The 23,614-nt window shown below is 35.0% G+C and overlaps 1 protein-coding gene across 2 annotated transcripts in view; it reads right to left on the bottom strand.

Annotated features, from left to right (window-relative positions):
- Positions 1-18: 18 nt before the first annotated feature.
- LOC109041640 (integral membrane protein GPR155 homolog anchor) overlaps positions 19-23,614 on the bottom strand; it is a 50,001-nt gene continuing 26,405 nt past the window's right edge. The window contains exons 4-15 of one of the 2 annotated variants that reach the window (XM_019058051.2): positions 20,374-20,654; positions 19,401-19,522; positions 18,598-18,769; positions 17,705-17,860; positions 17,198-17,281; positions 15,164-15,360; positions 13,895-14,031; positions 11,902-12,061; positions 10,729-10,834; positions 7,876-8,036; positions 6,360-6,500; positions 19-2,266 (exon numbers count right to left, since the gene is read on the bottom strand). In XM_019058051.2, the coding sequence (XP_018913596.1) occupies positions 2,218-2,266; positions 6,360-6,500; positions 7,876-8,036; positions 10,729-10,834; positions 11,902-12,061; positions 13,895-14,031; positions 15,164-15,360; positions 17,198-17,281; positions 17,705-17,860; positions 18,598-18,769; positions 19,401-19,522; positions 20,374-20,654 (1,766 nt within the window). In that variant the 3' untranslated portion in view covers positions 19-2,217. Of the gene's footprint in view, positions 2,267-2,776; positions 5,321-6,359; positions 6,501-7,875; positions 8,037-10,728; positions 10,835-11,901; positions 12,062-13,894; positions 14,032-15,163; positions 15,361-17,197; positions 17,282-17,704; positions 17,861-18,597; positions 18,770-19,400; positions 19,523-20,373; positions 20,655-23,614 lie in introns of those variants that run through there. The other variant, XM_072305712.1, reaches the window with a different exon arrangement.

Here is a 23,614-nt window from a genome sequence, read left to right as displayed (position 1 = left end):
AATTAAAAATTCATAATGTGTAAAAAATAAATATTAATTTATTTAAAAACTTTTATGAGGTAACAAAAAAGAATCAGCATTGATGAAAGCATTTTGACCTCATTCGGTTTCCAACAAACTTTTAAATTAACAGTATGTATAGGAAAAAAAGTAATCCTCAGTGGTATTTTGAGTTGCTAAGAAAAATTTTCATCAGGGAAACATTTTGTATAATTCATATTATCCTTTCTCAATTCTTCCTCAAGATAATCAGTCTAATACTAGCAGAAATTTTCCACCAAATAAAAAAACATAAAAAATATTTTCACAAAAAATAAATTGGTATGCTTGAAAGTTTATTTTCATACCGCATAAAATTTCTAAAATAAGAGGACTCTTTTCTCTTGCACATAAAATAAAAGAGAAAGTATTTTTCACCAGGGACTAAACATCCACTCCATGATTTATAAATAATATCTCGTGAACACACAACTGATTTAAGAAAACCAATAATGTTATGTTATCAATAAATAAAATTCTTTAGAACAATTTCGCATTATGACTGAGACAATTCTTGTAAGTTAACAATGCTAGGTTCCATCCATTTAAATGTATGTAAAATCATCAATTTTTATTGGGACAGGCTGTCCCGCCTAGAATCTTCTATTATTTTATAATGGCTTAAATGGAGCAGATGTAGTGTTGAGAACTCACTAGAATTGCCATTGCGTTAAGGAGCATGATTCGAAAGAATCCCTCGGAGAATATGACCCTCAAAATTTTATCAGAAATGCCTGGATAGAAGAAAGTGGTTACTTTCACATTTTTTAATTTTTACCAGAGAAATTTCATTCCTTCAACAGAAATCATGTTACATACTTGGAAAGTATTAACAGCTAATCGATAAAATTACTTTCCTCCTCAATTTCCAGATCATTACAACCACTGACAGATTATTGCCAAAGGACCAGAAACAATGGAAAGATAGATAACATTAACGCACAGTATACTTCCTCAGACTATCAACTTAACGACTAATAGTATAATAAAAATCACAAAATAAAACACATACGAAAAATACGCTTCAGCACAACTCCTTTACTAAATTTATATCACAAGAGAAATTTTTTCAGGGCTCGATGAATCTAGTCGCCGAAATTTCAAACAGTCAACTAGATTCACTTGCATTCTTGAAATATGACAGTGACTAAAATGTCCTTGAAAAGGATCGATAGATTGAAATTGTACATATACGCTTTCAAATTTCAGAGATCTTTTGATCCCTTTGCTCACAGTCCAATCGAAACTGTCTCACAAGATCTTAGTATCTCTAATACATAAAATGAGTGAAGAAAGTAACACTCCTTTTAATTTTGTGAGTTGAAAGTTGTTCCAAAAAAGGCTTAAAATGGGGATTTTTGAAAACTTAAACAAATTTTTCTCGGGAAGCTTTTCTATTGAGCTTGGGGACCTTGAATTCTTTCTGTTGAAAGTCTTCAATATTTGGACAACTTAGTATGATAACTGAATTGAAGAACATATTGCCTCCTGAACAGTGTTTCTCAACAAAAATAAAAAATTCATAATAAAAGATTAATCAGTTTTCTGGCCAAATGAAAAATGTCAATAAACCAACATATACAAAATTAGATAACATTAATTCTACCGCTGTGAATGAACTAGAGGCTCCAACTGAGAAAGCCCCAAAAAAGGCTTTAAATGGAGATTTTGAAGACCTAGGCGAATTTTTACCAAAAAGCTTTTCTATTGAGCTCGAGGACCTTTCCTCTGAATTCCTGGCTGAATTCAGCAGTCCTGGTAGCGGTCTACTCCTCAATGCATAAAATAATTTTACACAAGGAAAAATACATAACTTATTCCTCCTCAATCTATAATTCTGCACCTACTCTTCTTTCCTTTTACCCGGACTGATAAAGAAGTATAAATAGAGCTTTTGGTTTAGATTTGGCGAAATTTTTCTCAAGTTCTTTTATGGTACTGATTTCAAAAATCCAAGAAAGCAAAGATTTTTCAAAATAAAATTCCTCCCCTCCTATTTCCTCGAGGAGAGAACAACACACTGTTCGTTTTTATTAAATCAATAATTTTGAAATCATAAAAATCCAATCATATCATTATTAAAAACAGCAGTTTGATAGTAACGAAGGTGCCACTACAAAACAAGAGTGAAAACAAAAACAAAAATCAGCATAATGATCAAAAACACGTTTCTCAATCTCACATCATAGAAAGAAAATGGGTGCATGGTGGGCCAGCATTCACATCTCTGTAAGAGAAAATCAAATGAAAATTTAGGGGTGTATAAAATCTGACAAATGAAACAGATTAAATGAGTTTCCAAAATAAAAAAAAAATAAAAATAAAAAAAAAAAGGTAATATTTAGGTGCCAATGGTGCATGTTGCAAGTACGTTACAGAGTTTTCATTCCCATATGCATGCATTTGTACCAATATGGGAGGCCATTGGTAACAGCAAAATAAGTACAAAAATTGAACAGACATTTTCATTGTCCAACAAACCACACATGTTTCTTGGTTACACGTTCAAAGTTTCGATTTCTTAGGCCTGATTCTGCGTTGCATACGAAAAGTCGAAAGTTCTGGATGAATGATAAGGTTGATTTGTTCTTCCTAATGGTGTGAAATGTATCATGACGGCAATAAATTCAAAAAACTGTGCAACAGCTCAGCACCTTCCTGCAGTTCATTTGGTACTTGCTCTTTGTGATTAGATTTACATATTATTTTCAAAAAGTAAAGCAAGCCAAAGGGACACTATCAGTTAGGTAATTTTATGTTTAATTTATAAAATAAATTCTCAAATCTTGAAATATTAATAAACACACGTTGTAGATGAATAATTTTTCAAAATAACGTTCCTCTGTTAATAATTTGTTTTTCATTGCCTACTTATTACATTTTTCCGCTAAATTCAATGACACGCAAGTAAATCATAAATAATTTCAGACCAAAGGAGGTTTCAAATAAATGAAAAACTTGAATGTCTATACTCACAAATCGACAGTGAAACTACAAAAATGCGCATCTCGGTTTGCGACACTGGAGATCTTCAGACATATAATTAACTTGTGAAATGGGAACAAACTCATCAACTGCATTGCATGAAAACTCTCTTGATTTGTCCTCTTAATGTGAAAGATATTTAGTGAAAATTTCAAGCTATATTGTTGGTTTGTTCTTCCATGTTGAGATAAAATGGGAGCAGAAATTTTTTAGCACTGCAAACAAGACACGTGTTTTGGTAGTTTCACTGTCGAAATGAGCTTCATAAATGTATTCAAGAGCTTTTCTACTAAGTTTTGGCACATAATGATATTTTCGCTTAAGATTACTATTTACCTCCTTCATTTGGATCCAAATAAAGAGGAGAGAAAAATATGAGGAAAATATTTGGAGCATGCTTTTGATAATGGAGCAAATCCGTTCCAACAAAACATAAAACACAAATCAAAGAAAACAGAAGCAATTTACAAGAATATGAAAAGAAAAATATTTGGGTGGAAAAAAGTGAGAGCTATGAGTTTAGGGACACAGTTTTGAAGGGCAGGTCTGAGAAAACAACTGATAGTGCACAGGTATTAAGAGTAAACAAGATGAATTTTAAATTCCCATGGGAAAATGATGAGGGTACACTTTACAGAGCGGGAAGAAAAGGGTTTTTTTACGATAAATTATTTAACGGAAGGAACCTAACTTACGCTGACCCAAACCTTAAGAAGCACAGTTCAGTCGGACTTTATTTTTGGTAAATTTCTTTTATAAAATTACAATTTGTCTTCAGCAATTTCAAAATTAGTAGTTAAAGAGTTTCCACACTGAAGAAAAAAGAAAAAAAAATGAATAATTTCCTCGGAAGAAACCAAAATGTATAATATAAATTCAAGATGGGACTAAAGAAGAGAGCATGCAAGAAAAATTAGGAGCCCCGTGATAGTTGAAAATTTGAGCTAACGTGTACATGAAACTTATCAACAAAGTACAGAAAAATGATCATTAATCTTAAGACCTTGACTTCACAGGATGTTTTCTGACAATTTGTTGTGGGAAAAAGTCGCTCATGTGAAGTTGCAACAAATATTGACTGACTCAATATTAATCGCAGAACCAAAAGCGGTCCTTGAAGAGTTCCAAAACCAACTGAGAGTAGAAAAAGAAGTGAAAGTGAACTATAAGGACAATTTTTGTGTTCACTAGATTGTTCACGTTTTCTTAATTTAAAAAATTTGATTATTAATTATCTTCAATTATTTTTTACTGATTTAAGTATATTCCTACGTAAATTGGTTGCAGGAATAGGAGAGCCTCCCCCCCCCCCCCCCCCAATGGGGATGGTAACTGCAAAAATTCACCGAAGTTTTCTTCTTGTAATTCGACCTTAGATGAATCACATGAAAACATCATGTAAAGACAAGGACTGATAGACTTGTTTTGATACGATTATCCGTTTCTAGTCAAAAATGAAAGCGACCTGCTTCAACATCAAAATTGTGGGTAAGTAAGTAAATACCTACATGATATAAGGATACAAACAAATATAGTCATGATTTTATGAGGTCAAAATTACTCTTCGAAAATAGGATACAGTGATTCAGAAGCCTCAGATTTTTCTTTGAGTAAATTATAATATTTGACCATGAGTGATGATTCAGTTTTCAAGTATAGAAAAAGATTTAAATTGGTTGAGTACATTAGTTAAACTTTTCATTTGATCGAATAGTCATGCAATTAGACAAAACAAAAATGAACATCTATAGATCTTGATAACTGAGATCAAAATCCACAACAGGTATAAGAAATAACATAGGGATTTTTCCTCCGAATAGGTACCATATTCTTGTTTCATAGAAAAATTTCAGAGGTATAGAGTTTCTCACTCTTGGTGTTTTGGTAACTCTTCCACATGAGCTGAGCAGCTGTGCACTAGGACATACACTTTGATGAGTGATGCATTTTTTTTTAATGGTTCCATATGATCGACTTAACTTTTGAAACATTCAATAATCAAACAAGACAAGTTGTGCGACTTTTTCCTGTTTCATCCTGATTAAGGAGACACTACGGAAACAAGTACAAAGCAAGATATTTTGGGCGTAAATGAGATTCTCAGGTGAAGACAAAGAGGATATTGGAATCATCTTTAAAGTGTCTGTCGTAATGCACATGCCGCAGAACACGTCCAAGTACCAACTGTGTTGCTAAGTGAAATGCCTCCTCGCGCTCGCTCACAACGGAGTTTTCAACAAGCCAGTCTAAAAAGGATGCCCCACAAAAGCAATCTCTTACCATGAATATTCCGCATCTGTAAGAAATGGGAAAAAACGAGGCATTCATCAGAATTTTCACACTCTCACTGCAAGACAAAATTTTACCAGGTATTTAGAAGTTTGAAAGTGAAAATTTTGGGAGCAATGCTAGAAAACTAGTAAGGGTAATTTCATCTGTTAGCTCTAATGAGAAAAATAAATTGTTTTTCCCCCATGATTATTGTTCAAAATGTTCTCTCGGCAAACCTGACGGCCAGGCATGAGGAAAAACTGCTGGTAAGTGAGGTAAATTTGAAAAAGTATGTAATAAAATACAGATTGCACGCTAAAGAGGGGATTTTAGCCTTTTTTGATTAGCCAAGCATGATTTTTGTGCAATTTTACCTGGAAAAAGTAGAAACCCATTGTGTCTTCAATTTACTCAATTTTTATTTTCACAATAAATGTGATTATCCTTAAAGAATTGCATACTCCTACTTGTTTTTTTTCTCAGCAACTTTGTAGGCTTAAAACACAATTCATGATTACTCTCGATGGCGAGAAGTCCTTTGAAACTCTCAAAAAGAATGGTTCATTTTCTGATCTTTCGATATGTTGGAGATGATAAAACACTTGTTAGTGAAAGATGATTGTGTGAGAACGATAAAAACAATGATGATGAGTCAAAAAACAGAAGACATTCAGAAACTGAATTGAGAAAGTTGAACCAAAGAGAGAATTTTCCTCTGGACACACAAAAGCAAGCAAGTGCCATACAGAGAAGAACACAGGAAACCCTTGCAACCTCCAGTGAAAACCACATGCCGTAACATATTAAGATAACTTAATAAGTACCCATTATTTTATTCGTTTTGACTTTTTAAAGGCTACATCATGGACAGCAAGGCAATCAGCAGTTTGAATCGTCCACTTTACTTTTCATTTAAGAGGGTAAAACTCCTTAAGGTTGATAAAATTTCTTAAATCTGATAAAACAGTTGACGTTTAATTAATTAAATGCAACATTGAAAGGAGACCAAATTTTAAAAAAGACCCAACAGAAACAATAGACATTAGAAATATGTGTATAATTACCGCAAATCTTTTGCAATATCCTTTTTGCACGATTCTAGGTGTTGAGATCGGAATTGATCACAGGCAGTCCTCGTTTCCAGAGACAAGGAATCGAGTGAGGGAAGTTCAAAACTTTCCCCTCCGTACCACAGAGTTAAAATTCTGGAAGGAAAAAAAATTGTGAAAAAAACACAGAGCTCAAAAAAGTAAGGCAAGAAAGTGCCTACCTCACACTTTTGGGACAATATAGTTATCAGCATTGTGAAAGATTTTCAATAAAATATCTGTTTGTGTAACAACATTGGTAGCCCTTTCGAGCACCAGTTCTGAGTTGTTAAGCTCCAAAAATTGTGATTTACATAGGAATCAAAGGATGACATGCACTTTTCTTTAGTTCCTCAAAATGACTGAAATCGAGTATGGTGCCTTTTTGCTTTGGAACAGAATAAAATACAGGGTATAGCATCCCTTGAAGTCTCTTGAAAAAGAAATTTTTGACCAATATTTCAAACCCACAAAAAATTTGAGGACACTATGGGGGATCAAAGCTGAATCTCTTGTAGTTTTTATATCTCCTGAATGAAAAAAAGCTATCAATGCCCACTTGCACTAAAATATGGTTAATTTTTAGAGAAAGCTAAATTTTAAGGAGACAAATCCAACATTCTGTGTGCAACTATTGTATTTTTAAGTTCAAATAAAAAATTTGGAATAAAAGATTTTGATTGATTGATTTCGATTGATTTTAGGCAGTAGTGAGTTACATAAGCACTGAATTTACTTGCGCAATGTCAACTTTGATCCTTCAAAATTCACAAACAGATTTTTGTCCTAGGAGACTCACAACCAGTCATTGCTTGCGCAAAAAAATAAAAAAAATTGGAAACCTGGTTTTCTTTGAAATGGTATTTTTGATTAAAAGTATCTACCCGGAAATTTTTTCAACATTGAAAAAATAAAAAATGCTGTAGACATAGCTCTAAAACAGAAACTAAAGATTACCTTTCCCAGGATGTCAAATGTATATTTTAGACAGTCAATTAAAAATCAATTGCAGAGTGGTCACAGAAATTTGTAATTGAAACGTTTCTACTGTCGACTTCTTCCCTACTGCATACCGTGAAAATTACCTAACTTTTGGGACAAGACAGAATTAAAAATAATCATTTCGAGATTTTCGGGCCCAGCTGAGAGAAAAGCTGAGACTACACGACACAACAGCCACAAAGCATTTTAGTACTTTTCCCAATTTTTTTTTCCAGGTTTTCCTCACTCTTTCATTCTATAAGGTAACCAAGGATTGAGTAAAGGTTCTTCTCAATGCACAAACTTAAGCTCTTACTGACGCTCATAGATATGGCTTTTCTGGCCATAGGCTTTCTCATTGGTCAGCAATACAAGTCGGAGTAATTGATGAGCCTCTTTAAAGCCTCTAGTTTGTACGTGAGGAAGAAAATTAAATGAAATCAGTGCATCTACCTAACATTTCCTGAAAAAAAATTGAAGAGTTGTTGACTAGATTACAAAATGTATGTACCTCCTGCACATGGGTTTGAACACTGTTGCTGAGTCAATTCCAAACAAAAAGAAGGCGATTATACCCTTTCCTCTGCTCAATGTAATGGCAAAGAAGGCAATTTCTACATAAACACCAGTCATCTCATCAAGAATTAAACGCCACAGCATGAGACCGAGTTTCTGGAAAGGTTTGAGAAAACGATCATGAATACAAAGAAGAATACAAAAGAAGGCAGAAGGTTGTGACATGAAAAGTTGATTTAAATTTGTTGTAGAATACAAGACAATGCCTTTCTTTTTTGTGCTCTGCACAAAAGTTGAAAGAAAATTGCAATTTTCAACAACAGCACTTAAACTTCTTAGATAGATTGTCCTTGAGGTCAGAGAATCGGCAGAAAACACAGCCAAGACAATTAGAGCCCTCTAAGATAAAAGATAAACAATCTTCAAATTTTGCGCTCACAATCTTTTAATCATATTTACTTTGATTGATTTAATTTCATTCATTTTTTTTTCAAAACTTATTTAACAAATAAAAAAAGGTGCGAAACATGGTTGATGATAAAGAAACCAACATTTTCCGAGGAGATCAGAAGATGTACGGGAAATAAAATGATTTTCTTTCACTTCCTCACTGATTGACACTAAAACTCAACAAAAAAATTTGCCAATTCGACATATGTACGATCAATTTCTGAAATAATTTAGCTTCTTAAGTTTAAAAATCTTCCCATACTTCACAGATGCGTGATCTGTTGAGAAACTTCCAATTGAACTTACAAATTAATGGATTTTTTTGCAACTTTTCAACATAAATGTAACAGATATTATTCCACAAAATTTGAAAAATCTACCATTACAGTCCATTTCACAAAACCTGAGACTTTTTATTCGGCATTAAAATCCGTAAATGGCAACGCATCAGTCTCAGACTTGGGTGACCGGACCGCTTGCCGGACATCCTCTTTTGTTCAGCGATCATAGGCCGGCAACCCGTCCATTGTGAGGGTAGGAACAATGGACACCCTTCATCCCTCCTTAATGAGCCCTAGTACAAGGACTGAAATTTTTTTCTTGCTGAAAAATTCATCTTTTGGCGAGAAAATTTAGTTCCAGCGTGAAATTATGGTTAAAACGCACTATCTTAATTATCTCAATTTTGAGCTGATACAAGGCATTTGCGTGTGACCACGATTCGCCGCAAAATGTCGTGTATCAGCGTGTAATTGGACGAAATTTTAGTGCGTTTTTACCATAATTTCACGCTGGAACTAAATTTTCACGCCAAAAGATGAATTTTTCAGCAAGAAAAAAATTTCAGTCCACGTACTAGGGCTCATTAAGGAGGGATGAAGGGTGCCCATTGTTCCTACCCTCACAATGGATGGATTGCCGGCCTATGGGCGCTGAACAAAAGAGGGTGTCCGGCAAGCGGTCCGGTCACCAGAATCCGAGACTGATGCGTTGCCATTTACGGATTTTAATGCCGAATAAAAGTCTCAGGTTTCACAAAATGGACTATAGGATTGTAATACATGAATGGGCTGTTTCAATTAAAACTAGAGTTGGGCCGGGTATCCGGCGATTATCCGGATTGCCGGATTATCCGGCCGGATACCGGATATCCGGCTCTGGCCGGATACGATTTTCGCGAGTATCCGGATCCGGCCGGATAATCGCGCTATCCGTTTTTTGGACCCGCCGAATAGTGCTTTTTTGGCCCTGAAAATTTCGATAAATTTTTGGTGATATTCTTTCTTTTTTCTTCCCTATCAATACAATTTTCTGTATTTTTTCCTGAAACTTTTGACTTTTTTTTCTTCTCCGCTGATCGCAACGTAAATTCCTTAAGTCCGCGACCCGCGTGTTTCACTTTCATAGATGCAGGTGGAAAAGAGAATAACAAACAACAACGCCACCAACATATGCATAATTCCCCGTTTTTAGTCGGTGCAAAACTCCGCATTCATCGTAGTGTCGCAGCACGCTGTTTGTTTCGGTAATATCGAAACGAAGGCCAATTAAGTTTGTGATCGGTTGAAACATCCATTTCTCTCGTTCATTTAGAGATTCTCATCAACAGAAATTGACCGAATAATTTTCCGTCAAGACAGGCTTTGATTTGCTGTGACTTTGGATTGGCATGCGGCGGCGGTGCTTTCAAAAGTGTCAGATTGGCAGCGCTGTTTTCCACTTTTGTTTTGTTTACATTTCTGACTTCTGATAACACCCTCCTGCTGAACATATGAGCACAGCTGCGAAAAGCTAGAAACTGCCTTGCTATATTTATGACACATATTATTTGTCAACCATGATTTTTGTACTATTGCAATTGCGACACTAGAAATAAGGAAAGAAATTCAAGGCCCGAATTTTGTTAGCTACGACCGATCGTGAGTCGAGTAAACTTAACCTCAAAAATCGCGACATTTTTCGCGCGAAAAAGCACTATCCGGATCCGGTACTATCCGGATCCGGACCTGGGATACTTTTTTGAATTATCCGGTATCCGGATCCGGCCGGATACAAAAAACAGATATCCGGATCCGGTTCCGGTGACGCGAAAATTCCATTTCGGCCCAACTCTAATTAAAACATCATTGACTGTGCTCTGACTATAGAGTTTAATAGAAACTAAGTAATTCACGGGCTCTTCCTGAAAAGGAATTACATAAAATCGACCTGTTTATGATGCAGCTACCTAAAATAGTCAGCACTTTTTATCATGAGTTATAATTTAATTTATAGTTCACTGAGAAGGACCAGGGAGGTACTCACTGAAACAGAAATTCCATTTGGTGAGCAACAGGTAAATTTTAATCCTATACTTCCTACCCAAAATTATAATTTGTTATGCGAGTATTGCACTTACCACGAAAATTCCACAGGCTATTAGTATCACAAAAATGATGTGAGGCATCAATTTGTCTCTGCTTTCTCGAGGCGTTGCAGGACTATCTAACAGCGACTCCGTTGCTCTGGAACACAGAATTACCAATAAGAGGAACTGTTCCAAATGTCACAATTTTACAGCTGAGAATGATGCAGATTTTTTCAAGGTAAAATTAATACCCTATTTCTTGTTATATTTTCCCCTTTCGCGCCTTTCATGGCTTTCCGCTACTTAAAACTCAGTCTTGAGAATATCGTAAAACAGGGCTAAGCAAGTAATACCAACAGAATTTTTTCACTTTTACTGCCATGTGAAGTTTGATGATAGTTTCACGAAGAATTTCTACACTTATTCTATTCTGATTACTTGTACATGCTGAGTTTCCACAGTTTTGCGGTAGTTTTGGTCTAGGATCGCACTGAGTTTAGCACTCTAGTACTTAAAGAAATTGAATCAAGTGTGTAGAGTATTTTTTTGGAACAAGTTAGTAAACTAGCCCCAGTTTTCCCCCCCCCCCTTCCTTCTCTCTGTTTTCATCAAATATAAGATATCTTTTGCATTCAGGTTCCGTTACTGAAATTGTGTTGTAAGTGAATTGCAAAAAAGTACATTATGATACAGCCCTCAAGACTGACAATAGCTCACTTCTGCATCTAAAAGTGAATCTTCGCTGAAGTACTCGCACAGCTAACACGATTAGTCGGATCAAAAAAGCCACAGAAAAAGTGAAATTTTTTATGCAAACTGATTTTAGGCACAAACTTGAGAATACTTTTTTTATTTAACTTTTTTTTTTTTCTTGTTGGCATTCTGTGCAGAAAACCTAAACTTATTTCAAAATTGGGTTTAGGAAAATATGCTAATTTTTCAGATATCCATGGCCAAAAAGCAAAGCCACGTTTCTGCATTGTGACGTTTCAAAATTTCGGCTCCTAATTGATTTTTTCGAACAGTTTATTCTGCTGACAGAGAAGAAAACGCAAGGAAGTTGACTGGTTAAACAAAGGAGAAATTAAGTATGACAGGAAGTCTAGAATGTTGCAAACAGGGATACATGGTTTTGCACTTAGGCCATCAATACATATGTTGTTCTATGTCACTCAGTCCTTCATAAAATACCAATTCCTAACGTTAAAGTAAATAACAACTTACGATGATTCATTACTGTTCACACTAGTTGAGGATAAACCATTTTCAGCTAGATTAGATATTCGATCGTGAGCTGTCATGCCATTTGCTTCAGAGACTAGAGCGAGAAAATGTGCATTTCGGATCCTCAGCCGCTGTCCAAGGGTTAAAAAACAAACGGATCCTGTAAAAATTCCAAAAATTTAAGATGCTAAATACATTACGATTTAGAGCTGAAAAATATTTCCTAAAAGTGTGACTGGACGGATATTAAAATAGGTCCAGGTGCTCACAGGCAATTCAACAGAGGCTCATTATTAAACGCTTGCACTATCAACTATTCCCATCTTTCTCAAACGGTAATGACTGAAAGCAACAATGTTATGATGCATATTACGGCATGCTCAATTAACTGCATATTTGACGCAGACCAGTCAAAAATGAACGACCGCAGTCATATCCAATGGTATCAGTTTATAGTATTTCAGGCAGCATCACTTTTCAAATTTTTTTTACCTGATTTTTTAACAAAAATTTTTCCCACCTCACTTTTTTTCGTGATGACGAGATCATACTAGATGCCCTTTCACCGATAGGGTGAGAAATTAATTGATCTCATTTCACTCACAGAACCTTAAATAATTAAATAAAGTGAAAGGGTAGGACCACTGGACGAAATTTCTTTATAATTTTAGAACAGTTATTATTTTAAAACGCTTATTAACTTTACAGATGATTAACCATGAAGCTATTGATAAGTTACAAAAACATTTCATACAGTGGGTACGTAGGTAAGAACTTTTATTGTTTATTCCTGCCATACTTGGCAGCAGTACGACCTCTAATAAGGGGAGAAAAAAAAATAAATTCTACATAGAGATCACGCCAAACAAGTTTACGCACTTTTAGACTGAAAAAGAAGATTGTCCGACGCCATTTTTGCATAGAATGTAAATGCAAGAAGCAAGATGGCGGATTTCCCCTCGCAGTCTAAAAGTGCGTGAACTTAGTTGGCACAGACTCAACAAGGGAAATAAACATTCCTCCAAGTTAAAACAAGCATACATGGGATAATCAATTTCAAAATGATGGAACTCAAAAAAAATTTTGAGATAAGCGTCTTTCCAAATCTAGAGAAAAATGAACTGACTTTTCCAGGAGAGCTTCAGTCTATCGCAAAGTTACAAGATTGCCAAGGAGAGTTTATTTTCATATTAACGGAAAACCAAGCTTGGGAAAATGGATAATCTTCCCCTGGCAACCTAAAAATTCAGTAAAATTTCTAAGGAAATTTTATTGGGGATCCATCATTAATACTAAGATGATAAGTTGAAGCGTATTTTCGTTGATGATCGGTCGAATCAAATGGGTGGATCAAGTGGTTTCGTATTTTTTTTTTTGACACAATCATAATTTTTCGGAACATCGGGACTCACCAGACAGATAGAAGGTGGAATTCTTGCAAACGTTGGGGCCAAAATATAATCCTACAAAAAGTAGGGTTTAGAAATGACCTGATGAAGATGATGGCATCCAACCAGTATCAATTTCGAAATCTAACCTCAAATGCTTACCAACCCGATTATAGAGCTTTTTTTTTATCAGTGGAACGCATGGAACGCAATTGTAGTAGTTCAGGCTGGTTCAACCGATGTAACCGCAGCCTCAACCGACCTCAACTCATCTCAGAAGAGCGGTCCAAGCGTTCCACTGGAACACATGGAGCGCACTGGAATGCGCCAGTGGAATGGGATAAGAAAGTGATGCGTTCCGCAGCGATATTCTGCAGTTCGGATAAAAAAAGCCCTCATGATTTCCCTGCCATTATCGGGGCACATTGGCTCGACCGATCATCAACAAAAATACGCTTTTAGCAGCAATTTTGAAACAATAGGATGGACCAAAGTCCTCATGCAACTAATTGGTTCAAATTTTTACAAGTCAATACAAATAGAGAGTAAAAAGGGCCTCATACACTCCAAGGAAATGTGAATATTTTTTTTCAAGAAATTCTTACCTATGAAAGACACAAGGAGGACTAGCAAATAGAGGACAGCTTCTGGAGACCCATACATAAAATTAAAGTCATACTCGGTGTGCACTGGAGAAGGCATTACCAAGTACATTAGAACACTTACAGCTAAAATTGGAAAACTGAAAAAATGAACAGGATTAGAAATTGTTGTAGAATAGATTGGTAAAATTACACCTTGATCATTACAACTATAAACCTATAAAGAAATTTGAATGTGCTGATAGGAATACTAAATATATTTTCACACATTTTGAGAATTGTTCACAACAGTTGAGAGGAAAGGCTAGAGAAGTGAGTCAAGATTAAAACTAAAACTGCCTGCTTAAACTTGGCTCCTTAAATATTTTTCATAGAGTAATATAGGTGTCGTCAGCTAAGTTGATGGTTGTTTACTTTCGGTTTGCAAGCGCCAACGACGAATTTGGGCCTCTGAACAAAGCGGCGCTTGCTACTATCCACATTGAAAACATCAATCTCATGATCGTATCGTAAAAAAACTACTTATCAGTTATGATTTGTGACTTTTTTGTGGTTGTGATTTCTGTGTGGCTAAAAATTAAAGTATTTCAAGGTTTGAAAGTATTAAATAACTTATCTAAGCTTGTGTTCTTGCTTCTGAGAGAGCCAGATGTTTTCATGTGGATAGCAGTGACGCGAAAACGCCTGCAAACCGGAATTAAACAACCATCAACTTAGCTGACGACACCTCTAATTAGAAGCTATAAAGCCTGATGTGTATTGAGGTTTATAAAATTGACTCCTTAGAGAAGTCAAAATCCATGCAACAAAGATAACAACATTGAATTACGTTTGTTTGATTTCTATTCATCAAATTTTTAATTTTACAGGTAGACCTTTGACATAAAATAAGGGCAGACTTGAGGCTATTCTCTTCATCTGGGTCAATTTATTCTGGTGCTACTTTTGAAAAGACTTTACTTTGCTCTTTATTTTTTGCTCTTTTGAAAAATTATGGAGGTGCATATTACACACCAACATGCTAACGATTGCAATGCTTGAAAACAATCAAGAAACGGAATTCCCTTCACAAAAAAAGAAAAAGAGAAAAAAGGCAGATTAAGGGTGAAAAAACTGCGATGATCAAAATTTTGTCCTTAAAGACCATAATAATAGTGAATGGACCTCATTTATAAGAAAATATTTTGGTGCAGTTTAGAGATTTTTTTGAGGAAGTTCTTTGGAATTTTCTTTTCTGAAGAGTGTTTTGACTTGTTGCAAAAGGTACCTTACCCTAAACAAAATCCTAGAACAAGCATTTCTCCTTTCAGTAGGACAGAGAATTTTTGTGCCTGAATGCATAGGATAGTGGCACAAAGCGCAGCTGTCAGCAGATCAGTGGAGAGATTACCGATAGTTGTCAAAAAGAACCGCAGCATTTGTTTACTGGGGATCAGATGCCCTAAGATCACTCCAATACAACTGATCATCTGCAAAATTATAGATACAAATTTTTAAAAGCAGCCCAAGACAATGATAACAGTGGAAAAACAAGGATAAAAAACGGGAAACAAGGCTAAAAATACACAATTAATGAAATCCGAGACGTTTCGACTCAAAACTGAGTCATTTTCAGTCGGAAACAATACAAAGGACTACGTGCAAAACGGGCCATTTGGGGCTCGAGGCGGATACCTTTGAGACTTGCCCTATTCATCCACCTAACAATGCCCCATCTTTTCCCAAAGTTTCAAGCCCCCCAAAAATTTTGGGGAGACGCGGCGGGGGGTCAAAGTTAAAAACCGGCAAAATTTTCGCGAATTTATTGCTTAAAAACCAAGAAGTTTTGGAAGACGCGGCTTAAACGAGCGTATTCAGCGTGACGAGAGCTTTCAGAAAATGTATAACATTATAGGGTTTTGTCAACTTCAGCTCGAGTTATCGCCTCCGAAGCGCCGGAACGCTCAAAAAAGACCCCTTACTTTTTCACGTTTGGGCCGATTTAAAAAAAAGCCAGTTTTATATTTTGATGAAAAACTGATATGTTGTTCCTGACTCTCTGTAGCCCCTCTAGCTCTTTACCGCATGCTGGGAAATGTTTTGGTCGCAAGTTATAAGAGCGGAAAGGAGCGAATGTCGGGAAAATCGGCTATTTTAAACTGCGCGCGGCGACGGATCAAGAGACATGTGGCAACAATGCGAGGTCGGCAGAGAAGTATGATTCGGCGAACTGAGTGGGAGGGGACGTTTTCCCTCCGATCAACGCCGCGCGGGCAGTTTAAAATAGCCGATTTTCCCGACATTCGCTCCTTTCCGCTCTTATAACTCGCGACCAAAACATTTCCCAGCATGCGGTAAAGAGCTAGAGGGGCTACAGAGAGTCAGGAACAACATATCAGTTTTTCATCAAAATATAAAAATGGCTTTTCTTTAAATCGGCCCAAACGTGAAAAAATAAGGGGTCTTTTTTGAGCGTTCCGGCGCTTCGGAGGCGATAACTCGAGCTGAAGTTGACAAAACCCTATGATGTTATACATTTTCTGAAAGCTCTCGTCACGCTGAATACGCTCGTTTAAACCGCGTTTTCCAAAACTTCTTGGTTTTTGAGTAATAACTTCGCGAAAATTTTGCCGGTTTTTAACTTTGACCCCCCGCCGCGTCTCCCCAAAATTTTTGGGGGGCTTGAAACTTTAGGAAAAGATGGGGCATTGTTAGGTGAATGAATAGGGCAAGTCTCAAAGGTATCCGCCCTGAGCCCCAAACGGCCCGTTTTGCACGTAGTCCTTTAAAAGAAAAAACGATAAAAAACCTGAGCTCTATATGGTGGTGGCCAAAATTAATACAAGGATTCGGAGTTTCAATTTGATCATTGGTTTAATTTACAATGGATCAAGACAATATGCAAAAGTCAGCGTTTGATGGAAGCTTTCTCATAAAAATTTCAGGAGGAAAACAATTTGTACGACAAAAATTACTGAAAGTAACTCATAATAGCAACAGTATCGTTTTTCAATTTATCAATTTGAGCTTTCTGCTCATATAAAAACCATAATATGTTTGAGTTTAATCTTATACTAAATATTACCATGACATTCTTTGCTGTATGAGAATATGGCAACTTTAATATTGGCACTTTTGCTCAGCTGCTGCACGTTGTTCACACTTTGAACAACAGAAAGGGGAAGGAACACTCCTCATTGAGAAGCAAGCCCCACGTTTCGAGTCACAAGTGAAAAATCAAAATATTTTAGAAGTAAAATAAATTTTTGGTGAAAAAATGTAAATGAAAAAGAGTGTATAGGTAGACAGATTAAAGGTACAACTCACCTCAGGTACAATTAATAATGCTGTGACTCTGACCGGTAACTTCCAAAAATCTTTACCGACAAGGAAGACAGTTAAGACCCACAACTAAAAAAATAAAATTATACAGATTAGAGGAAAACAGAGGATAATTTAAAGCATCATTTTGAAAGCAATAATACTTTATGAATGGGAGCGAATCAACCATTAATTTAGAAAGAGATAAAAAAATGGGGAAGACAGATAAAAGAAATACAATTTTTTGTCCAATTCCTTGAATGATTTACTTTTAGAGGTAGTGTAAGTATTTCTGTTGGATCTACCTTTTGTCTTTAAAATATATAAAAATATTGGGTCCCACCACAATGTATTCACTGCTCATAAGGAGATAATTGAGTGGATACGAGTTTCAACCAGGGAAACTTTACATGATATGATGTATCTTATGTTGTGCAAACTAACATTACAGGTTCACAGATTTTGAAACCAAAAATGAGAAGATGGCGAAAGGAATAAAAAAAAGTAACTTACACAAGCAATGAATCCAATAATGCTCGTATCAAACTCAAAATTGCTAAGAGCATCTATAAAATTGTCGGAGGGTTGTTCAGTCGCTGCGATCATTTTGGCCGAAGCAAACATTAAAGGTGCAGATATGAAAGTACACAGAACCATTGCTGCAGCAATCTAAAATAATTCATTTACAAAATTCATTATGATATACGGTAATATGAATTTTATGGTTCAGTTTTAGTTAATATTTTCTTAATCTTTAAATCATCTTCAGCAAGGATCCTTCTGCCATAAGAATTGTTTTTTCTTACTTTTTTTATATACCTGTGAGATTTGTTTTTTTTTGTTACCTAATTTTGAGAAAATTAAAACTTTATGACCAAATTATTTCACGTATAAAAAAAAGGAAGAGACCATGGTATACAATTTTAAGGCCTCTCATTAGTATATTAGAAGATTAACTTCAGCTGGAACGCATGTAACATTTGAAATTAGAATCTGAACCAGGAATGCTATAATTTAAAACAATTCCACTCAATTTTGACAGATAGTTGGACCAGAGAGGAGTCAAGCCACATCAGCTACTGCCAAATTTAACTTGGCAGTTTAATTTTTTACGAGAGAACGTTTGTGCAGATTCCCTTGAAAATGTTAAAGAATTTGCTTTGTACTTTGCAGAAAATTCATTGAAATTTGCACAAAAATCCGCACAACATTTTCATGTAAAAAATAAATTGCCCAATTAAATATGGCAATAGCTGATATGGCTTGGTTCCTTTTTGCTTAACGCAGTCTAGTTATAACTTTGCATTTATAAAACTGCAAAAACCACACATATTTCAACTGCGAGGAAAACTAATTATTCTTCAAAACTGTCGAAACCAAAGTATAAAATTTACTAATTCACTTACCACATCTGTATCCAAACCATACTGAGTGGCATATACAAATACAGCTGGGGCTGCTGGAATAGTCCCGTATAAGAACCCAAATGTACTCAAAGCAGGCGCTAGGGTCGAATTACTATCCCCATAGCGGACCGTTACACTCACAACTTCTCTTGTGACGATTGGCATTGCAATTCTGTAAAAACACCACTGGATCTTAAACAATTGTACTATATATACAAAGGGAGGTTTCGGCTGCAAAACTTTTGAAACACCTGTTTTGCTTGAGCTCTTGATCATCGTTCAGTTTCTTCTATGTTCATGAACACTTGTGCAGTCATTTTTGAAAGTAATACAAATCTTCTAGACGTATTTAGTTTCTCAAGAGAGAACAAATCTGCCTGCGATGTGTTAGCTAGAGAGGAAAGACAGCAAGACTAAAGGATGAGGAGGTGAAACAATTTGGTAATTCTTAGGTGGAACTATTTAGTAACTCTTGACTGTACCCCTAAAATAGTACAAAACATTTTTTCATTTCAAAATATTTCTTTCAATGGATTCTTCTGTTGGCTGAAGTAAAACGGTTCAAACTAGAAAACTTAGATTGAAAGCTCTCAAAAAACACTCACCACACTCATTTGCTAAAAATAGAACACATTCTAATACCCATGGGTCAATTGATCTTTGTAATTCCTAAACAGTTACTGATAAAAAATTCATGAAATTTAACGAACAAAAATGCAGCACAAAGTGTATTACAGGAAGATTAAAACGAGAAACCTAAAAACCTGGAAAAAAACGGTAGTTAGAAGTTTTTAAATTCTTACAATTTTACTGCAATCAGAAGGACAGGGGTAAGTAATGCTGCGCCTTGTAATTTTTGGACTTTTCCTACCATCCGAAGCCCCAGTAAAAATAGTGCAGTTGCGGAGAACGCTTGTCCAAAAACCTGTAAATGAAAACAACACAAATGCATTCCAGACATGCATAATAAAACCAACAAAAATATTTTCCCGATGGTGCTGTTTTTTCCCTTCCTTTTACCACAATCTGTGGCTTGTGATATTGATCATTTTCCAGAAAGCATGAACCTAAAATGCCCTAATTGAAGGGACACTCAAAACTCAATATTTCATCGATTCATCACACTTGACTATAAATCTCTAATCACTTTTTTTCTTCTCATATTGAAATAAAAAACCCTTTGATGGATTAATAGTGAGACTATCCATGTAACGCAGTTTCCAGCGTTGTAGACTTCCTGTCATTCTTTATATTTTAAATGGAAAATTAGTTAAAATCAATTCTTATAATCTACTGTAATTTTTCTTCTCTGTGGGAAGAAAATTCTGAAACACCTTCAAGGAACAATGTTGATTTATTCTCCTACTAAAAAATCAAATAGGAGAAGAGATGTCAAAACACTGAAAACAAGGAACTCGGTTTGGGATATTTGCTATCGAAATGGAATGACATCACCTTCATAACTATGAAAAAATGTAAGATTGAATCATTTGACTCAGAGTGCGGCAGACAAAGACAGGGTTTGTCACATCTGCGCCTTTTATCTCTGCTTCTACAAAATAGATGAACAGCCACTATTGACTTCAAGTAGACGACGAAAATCGACCATGAGTAAACTATATATAAGGGAACGATTGGTAACCTCAACCTCAACTATCTATCAGAGCTTCAGGGAAGTTTCTTTTGAGCCGAGAGATGATGATTACAAAGTTCTCAATAGAGTTCCCCTCAGTTTGAAAACAAATGTCAGCTAGTTAATTGTACCATTCTACTTACATCTAAAATTGTTTTCACTACGACTGGTGGTTGATGATCAAAAACAATATTTCCAAGGACACCCAGTGAGCTCATGAAGACAACCGGATTACTAAGAATTCCTTTCACAACATTCCAAACCATTTTTGGAAGAGTAGAAGATTCATCACTCGCTGCCTCTGCCAACTTGCTGATACCGATCAGAATGAATCCTATGGGATTCAGCATTATAAGGGATGTTGGAGCTACAAGATAAAGGTAACTAACGAACTCACGGTGAGACTTGTTATACAGAGCTTCAACTGAAACAAACGTAATAGGAATAAAACAAAATTGCGATGAACACTAAAATTATTACTATGCTTTAAACCTTCTTGTCTGAAAAAAAATCGGACAGCATTATACAAAAAATATCTAGTAAAATTTTCCTGAGAACTCTCAGTTGTGTGGAAATATACCACAAAATTCATATCAGCATGAAAACAGGATTTTTGGCAAGGTGTTGGCTTTAGCAAAAATTGTAGCAGATAACTGTGTAACAGCCTTACCACAGTTGCTTTTATGCTTTTTACTGCAGCTAAAATACATCTTAAATCACAACAAAAACCAATTTATATTTTGATAGGTAGTATACAAGATAAAAAATCTCAATGACTCTTAAACAAGGAGAGTTAAAAAATTTATGATGCATTATTGATCATCATTTTAATTTAAATGGAGAAATTAAAAAAAATACATTCAAAATTGAAACTAAATATAGCAAATTATTAAAGAAAATTATATGAAACGCAACTTAAAGAATAAGCGAGACACGATAAAACCAAGCTCAAAAAATAGGTCGGAGTGCTATCAAAAGGAGAAAAAATAAAAAATGTTGTCTGGACAAAAAAAGACCGTTTTCCTACATGCTACATTTTACATTAGTTTGTTTATTCAACAAAGAATATTTTTTCATTCAAAGCGGTAACATATATTAAACTAGAGAATACATTCAATTATGAAAGGGAATTTGACTACATATGATTCCTGGCTAAGGAACCTGACTTCTTTATCATGTGGGAACAAGTAATTAAGAAAAGAAAAGAAACTATATTAAAAATATTTAAGAGGATGGTCAAAGAGAGATCAGGGCATCTACAGAATTCAGGAAAACCAATCCTCTGATATTTCCAAGTTTACTCTAAGCGATACAACAAAAATTTACTGATATTCTCAATTAAGGACTAAAGTATATGCAGCAAAAAAAGGAGCGTTTCTACCATTAAATATAAAATTCACAAGTAGGCTTCAAGTTTTCTTTTTTAAAGTTACAATTTCCTGTGATCTCATCCTGAATATAAACTCTTAAGACGAAGCAAAATCATGCAGGAATGCTAGTTTTTTTTTTTTTTTTTTTTTTTTTTGTTTTTTTAAGATGGGCATTTCTCTAAAGCTCCTCATACATTTTGATAATATTTTATCTACTAATTTTTGTTCTTTTCCTACTGAAGACAGCCTAAAACTTTTCATCGCGGGAAATTATGATAATGCTATACATTATTTCATTAAAAAACAAGGTAGACGGTGATCTGATAATCTGGATTGATTGAGGCCAGCTCGTAAAAGAAACATACCTGCAGCCGATTGAAAGCACATACAGCACTAACACCCAAGACTAAACATAAGTGTCACAAGTAGATACGCAATTTTCTTCATAGTTTAGTCTCTTTGTTTAGAGTTTTTCAAGCTAAATTTTAGATGGAATTTTTTCAGAACTCCAGCTGTGTCAGGTTAGTGACTGCAACTCAGAATTCAGGCAGATCGTACTTGCCAAAATCAATCCAAATAAGTATTCACTAAATGATGGAGTGAACAATGAAAGGGAGAACAAATACTGACAATATGTGGTCAGAATTTTGCTAACTTTGCTAATCAATGATATGTAGAACATGCAGAGTCCAGAGACCTAGGGTTATCGATAAATTACTCTTTGCAAACCATGGTAAAACTAAATCCTAGAATGCCTTTCAAAAATTTAGGATATTTTTGGTATTTTTTTCTTATCAGGATGGAATACTTTTTGCACTCCTGAATTTTTCACATTAACAATCTGAACGGAAGCATTTTTGGCGGCTGATGTCTGCTCACAATGATGAAAAGTCAACAAGAAAAAATGTAATGTCCACTGAATGGGATCACAGTGTAACAGAACAAAATCTCCAGTTGAATCGGTGAACAGAGAGTTGAAGCAAAGATGATATAGTATCTTGGGCGACACAAAATTTTCTCCAGGATGCTGAACTGTCATTTAATGAATACATGTGGCACTATCACGGTTGAACTTTTGAAGTAAAATTGAATAGGCATAACATGCGCTGAAGATTAGAAATGGGATATACTTACATTGAAACTAACTACTAACACTTCATGAACTTTGCAGAAGAAACGCTCTTTCTCTTGCAGAAGCCAAAAAAAAAGAAAAAAAGAAATGAGATCTTCTGAGTATTAGGCTGGGTAAGTTTTTAAGATTATGAGATCGCTTATACAGTTCCCTTTATATTAAATAACTGACATAATATCTTAAATATTTATGTGTTATGATTAAGGAAATATGCACAAAAAGTTGGTATGTTAGTCTTTTTCTCTTGCGTATGATTGCCATTGATTTAAATCTCATTGCAAGAGGAGTATTTTATCACAGTATAAAATGAGATTGAAAACATGACAAAAAGGGCGATTCAATTAGATTTTGCTGTAAAATTTCATCATAAATAATGTTCATTAATTTTGCAGTTTTCGTGAAGTTTCAGCAGAGAAGAAACTAGATATCAGACATGTTAAATGTTTTGAATGGGAGTCTACAAAAACAAACCACAAATTTTTTACACACAGAGCTTATGGATCTGAATGTTTGCAAGCCTCTTTGAACAAAATTTAATAATAAATTCAAGTACATGTTTGGGTATACAAAGAGAGTTCATCAACATGAAATTCTCATGGTAGATAGACATTTTTAAATTTACATAAATGCATTGAAAGGATGTTTACGCAAGAAGGGTTATTGCGAATTAGACGTTACACATACTTAAATGGTGACTAGAAATTTAATGAAAGTTAGATAAATAGTAATTGAAGAATATTTGAGAGAAAAGTTGGAATTTTATTTTCTGTAGAAGAAAAATTATTGTTTTCTTTAGAAAGTAATTGGATCCTTTTTTGTATGACTCGATTGAAAAAGTTCTAAATTTTATTTAAACAGTTTATACTGCACTAACTGATACTT

Source organism: Bemisia tabaci, unplaced genomic scaffold, assembly GCF_918797505.1.
Source record: "Bemisia tabaci unplaced genomic scaffold, PGI_BMITA_v3".
Taxonomy (NCBI): domain Eukaryota; kingdom Metazoa; phylum Arthropoda; class Insecta; order Hemiptera; family Aleyrodidae; genus Bemisia; species Bemisia tabaci.
Note: the sequence above shows the minus strand (reverse complement) of the source record. Positions and strands in the feature narration are given on the sequence as shown.